The 4,431-nt window shown below is 36.8% G+C and overlaps 1 protein-coding gene across 1 annotated transcript; it reads right to left on the bottom strand.

Annotated features, from left to right (window-relative positions):
- Positions 1-931: 931 nt before the first annotated feature.
- Positions 932-2,290, bottom strand: LOC109182633. The gene has a single exon (XM_019332784.1). It carries the CDS (start codon positions 2,288-2,290, stop codon positions 932-934), a length of 1,359 nt encoding a protein of 452 aa, XP_019188329.1.
- Positions 2,291-4,431: the final 2,141 nt, after the last annotated feature.

The raw sequence follows: 4,431 nt of genomic DNA, 5'->3' as shown, positions 1-4,431 counted from the left end.
AAATTAAAAATGATATTTTGATTAAAAAAAGGACTAAAAATGAACTGTCAACAATAAATCTAGGACAAAAAATGAAATTAAATCATAAAATAATATTGCCTAACAGGCTAACAGTATAATTACCTCACAATCACACAAGCTAACGGTATAACTGTTGGGCCGGAGTATAGAGGCACCAGCAGTACAGTGAACAATTCTACCTTGTCACAAGTATAATGATCTTACAAAGTTAAACGGACAAAGAAAGACCCGGACCACCTTGTGATTTACACACAAAAAAATTAATGTTCTTACAAATCTATTAATATGCATTCACACTTAGACGGAATTTTTTTTTCCCTACTTGATTTTACTTTACCTAACTTTCTTTGTAAATTATTAAAAAACTAATCAAAATTACAAACTATTAAAAAGTTAGCACGCACGCGCGCACACACACACACACACATATATATATATATACACACTAACTTAATAAAAGATAAAAGTCTTAATATAACATATGTTGGGCCAATATATAATTACATTTTTTAAATTTCTGGGCCAAACCTATTCCATTACTGCAACTCATTTTCTCAAAGTCCATTCACAATTTTGGACGGACAGCTAGTTTTGTAGGGAAATTTAGGATTCTGCTTTATTATATATATATAAAGAAGATAAAAGATAAAGATTACAAATATAATTACGGAATTACCTCACAATTTCACATCACGGTTAGGCTAAGCAAATAAACCAACAATTACCAACCTAATATAAGACATTCTTAGATGAAGAAAATGATAATTAAGACTACATTATGTGAAAAAAGAGCAGATTATTATAAATATAAATATATATATATATATACTTGTTGAGATTTAGTTGGAAGCAAATACATGCATGATGAAGATGGAAGCTAAGGAACCAAAATTAAATTTGATTATTATTATTATAACCTGTCTTCAATGTGCACCTTCTTGCTGTGCTTGCTGCTAACATGATGAAGCCATCCAAAACCTTTGATAGCCTTTGAAATCTTCATAAGATTAGGCTTTCCAATTCCCATTCCCAAGTTCACTTTCCCAGCTGAGAACTTGAGGGCCTGCAAACAACACAGCTGATCATACACTTCCTCTTCTTCTTCTTCTTCTTCATCCTCACTCTCCACCTTCTTATTATTATATCTCTTGCTTTCCCATTTTTTCTTCGCCTTCTTCTTCGACTCCATCTTCTTGCTCTTTATGGCCTCCATTTCGTATGTTTCCCACAACAAATCCATCCCTTCACCACTCACATCTCTAGTGTTCCTCTCCTCGTACAGCTTGCACGCCAGTGTCCTTTTCCACTCTTTTTCCTTTCTCATGGAGCCATTGTGAGCAAGATTGTAATCCAGTGTTCTTGAACTCTCCACTTTCAGACTCTGAGAATCGTTTCTTGGGATTGATGTTTTTGTTTTTGTTTTTGTTTTGTTGACGATTGTCTCCTCGTCCTTGGATCCATTTCTTACCTTTAAGTTTTCAACCACTTTATCGGCATTCGTGCCTTGTGCCTCCACTTTCTTCTGGTCTTTCACACTACCCATGCTTTCCAACTCCCCCACCAATTCTTTGTGTGCACCAGCATTCAATTCTGCCTGTTGGGTCACTGAATTATCCTGATTTATATCCTTCCAAATGGTCTTTTGGGTCAGAGTGTATGGTGTACCGACATTTAACCCTGTTTGTTGAGCCACTGAATTTTCAGAAATACTCTTTCTGGCTGAAGTATAGGACGCACCAACATTTAACACTGCCTGTTGAGTCATTGAATTATAGTAACTTATACTCCGTTGGACCGAACTGTAAGGAGCTCTTAGAGTCGAGGATTCAACCTTTGGGACAAGATCTTCCAGTTTCTTCTCCTCCTCCTCCATTGAATCTTCCACTAAACTCTGTTCCGAGAATTGGGCTTGGCTTTCTTGAACATCCATTAAAGGACCCTCAAACACAATCTTGTAAGCTTCAAAATCCTCCAAATCAAAACACTCCTGGGTTCCATCCTCAACCACAGCATGACAAGCAGAGAGCAGATCACCAACCTTGCCGTGGGCAATCAAGCCCGGAGAGACTGTAAGAAAGGCAAGGAGCAAGAGGGAAGTGGTGAAGACAAGAGGGAAGAGAAAGGAGACGATTTTGAAGAGATAAGGGGAGAAGAAGACAAAGTATGACAAGTATAGAGGGTGAGAGAAGAGGAAAGAACAGAATCGCTTCAAGTCAGAGATGAGAAGACTGGAAAACCAAGTCTTCCATGGCAGGCACAGCTCCGACATTTCTGCAGCAATGGAATTGAAAAATGGGGAGAAGAATCTGATTATCTTTGGTCAAGATGGGGAAAGAAGAGAGAAATGTGGAAGTGTGATGGGAGCAAATGCGGCGTGAATAAAGGAGGGAAATAGGAGGCAGGAAGAGTCATCAATGGAGTGTAAGGAGGGTGAGAGATTAACTGCCCATGGAAAGCAATCATTGTTTCTGCTTTAACCACCATATTTTCTTGCTTTTTCTTTCCATTTTACATTAACATCCTTCCATAATCCATATATCAATCACTCCACAATTTGATTAACTTGCTAATTTATACCAGATCTTATACTTTGTATTGTTCAATATAAACCCATTTGTTTATAAATAATCAATGAATGAATTAATGGCATTGCAATATGTTTTTAATACTCAATCAATATACTATTTACTTGATTTGACTTTATTCGATGAACCCTTTCTGTGTTAACCAATTCAATTCATCAATACCTAACTAAATCAATAGTTGTAAAAAACTCTATAAATGGCTTTTCGCACAACGAGTCAATATCGCCTCCACTGGGGCTTAAACCCACAACCCCTCATATAAAAGAGTAACTTAGTGTCATTGGACCACAAAGTCCTTGGCAACCCTATAAATTAAATGGATTAAATTCCTTTACAACACTTTTGGTTCAAAGAATATGTAGGGAATGGAGTAACACCGCTTACTCATTTATTTGATAAGTCATTTTATATCGAAAAATGGGAATATCTATTCCAATGATCCCCTGCGATTAGCCTATTCCAGAGTTCTCAAGAATAACTTTTACAGCACGTTTGGTTCACAGAATGAATTTTGAGGTAATAGGAATGATATTCAATATGAATGGAATAGGCAAGGAATACAATATGAATTCTATTCTATTGTTTGAGTTCTCAAGAATAACTTTTACAGCACGTTTGGTTCACAGAATGAATTTTGAGGTAATAGGAATGATATTCAATATGGAATGGAATAGGCAAGGAATAGAATATGAATTCTATTCTATTGTTTGGTTCGCGGAAGGAATAGACTTTAGGAATTATATTACAGTGTTTGGTTGATTTAATAAATAGAATGAAATATGTTTCAAAAGACATAAATACCCTTACAAAAATATGTGGTGGTGTTGGTGGTGGTGGTGGTGGCGGCGGCGGTGGTGGTGACGGTGGTGGTGGTTGCGATGACGTTGGTGGCAGTGGCGGCAGTGGTTGTGGTGGCGGTGGTGGCAGTGGAGGTGGTGGTGGCGGTGGTGGTTGTGGTGGCAGTGGTGATGGTGGTGGTGGTGGTGGCGGTGGTGGAGACGGCGGCAGTGGTGGCGGTGGTAGGGTATTTTCGATATTATAGTACTAAAGATATTCCCAAATACTTGGGAATAGCTAATACCAGGGGGGGGGGTCCCCTAGGAATGGCTATTCTCCCTGCAAAGGGAATAGCTCATTCCCGGGAACGCTATTACCTTGAATAAAATGACAAAACAAACAATGGAATAGGTTTATTCCCGAGAACGGTATTCCATTCCCGACCTATTCCATTCCAGCCGTGACACACACACACACACACATATATATATAAGTTATAAACCTCTATCTATTGTTTAAATACCTAGAGCTCATAATAGGTATCATTTTTATACTTTAGTATGCTGACTAAATACATATGAAGATCATTTCATGGCACTAGGGAGATAAGAGCTCAAACTTAATAGAATGCCGAGAAAATTCATAGAATAATGATTTTCAATTTTAAATCCATGTTCTAGTTAGATTGAAATGGAAGTTCAAAAGATAATTAATTTGCAACATTTAGCAAATAATCTTCCAGACATATTTAAATCATAAAATAGTGACTAAGTCTCATATACCTTGCCCAACTTGAATTGAGTATATATACCAATGTTCATTGACGTTAGAATTGTGGAAGAGTTATCGCTGCAAAAGATAAGAATTTGTGAAAAACTAAATCTAGTAAGGCAAAAGATCCCATTGAATTTATAGGTGCACCAAATAATCATAATACTTTGGATGTAGAATGGGGAAATCTAAATATCTTGTTAAAATGACAAGAATTTGGTTGATTTAGAAATTTGCTATGAATTTTTATGAATATGGGAGAAATTTATGCTAAAAA

Source organism: Ipomoea nil, unplaced genomic scaffold (assembly GCF_001879475.1).
Source record: "Ipomoea nil cultivar Tokyo-kokei standard unplaced genomic scaffold, Asagao_1.1 scaffold1074, whole genome shotgun sequence".
Lineage (NCBI taxonomy): Eukaryota > Viridiplantae > Streptophyta > Magnoliopsida > Solanales > Convolvulaceae > Ipomoea > Ipomoea nil.
The sequence above is the reverse complement of the archived record's forward strand: the minus strand, read 5'-3'. Positions and strand labels throughout refer to the sequence as shown.

What these genes read in the sequence shown, in the direction of transcription:
- LOC109182633 (XM_019332784.1), bottom strand. Translation starts at nt 2,290, where the DNA reads ATGTCGGAGCTGTGCCTGCCATGGAAGACTTGGTTTTCCAGTCTTCTC.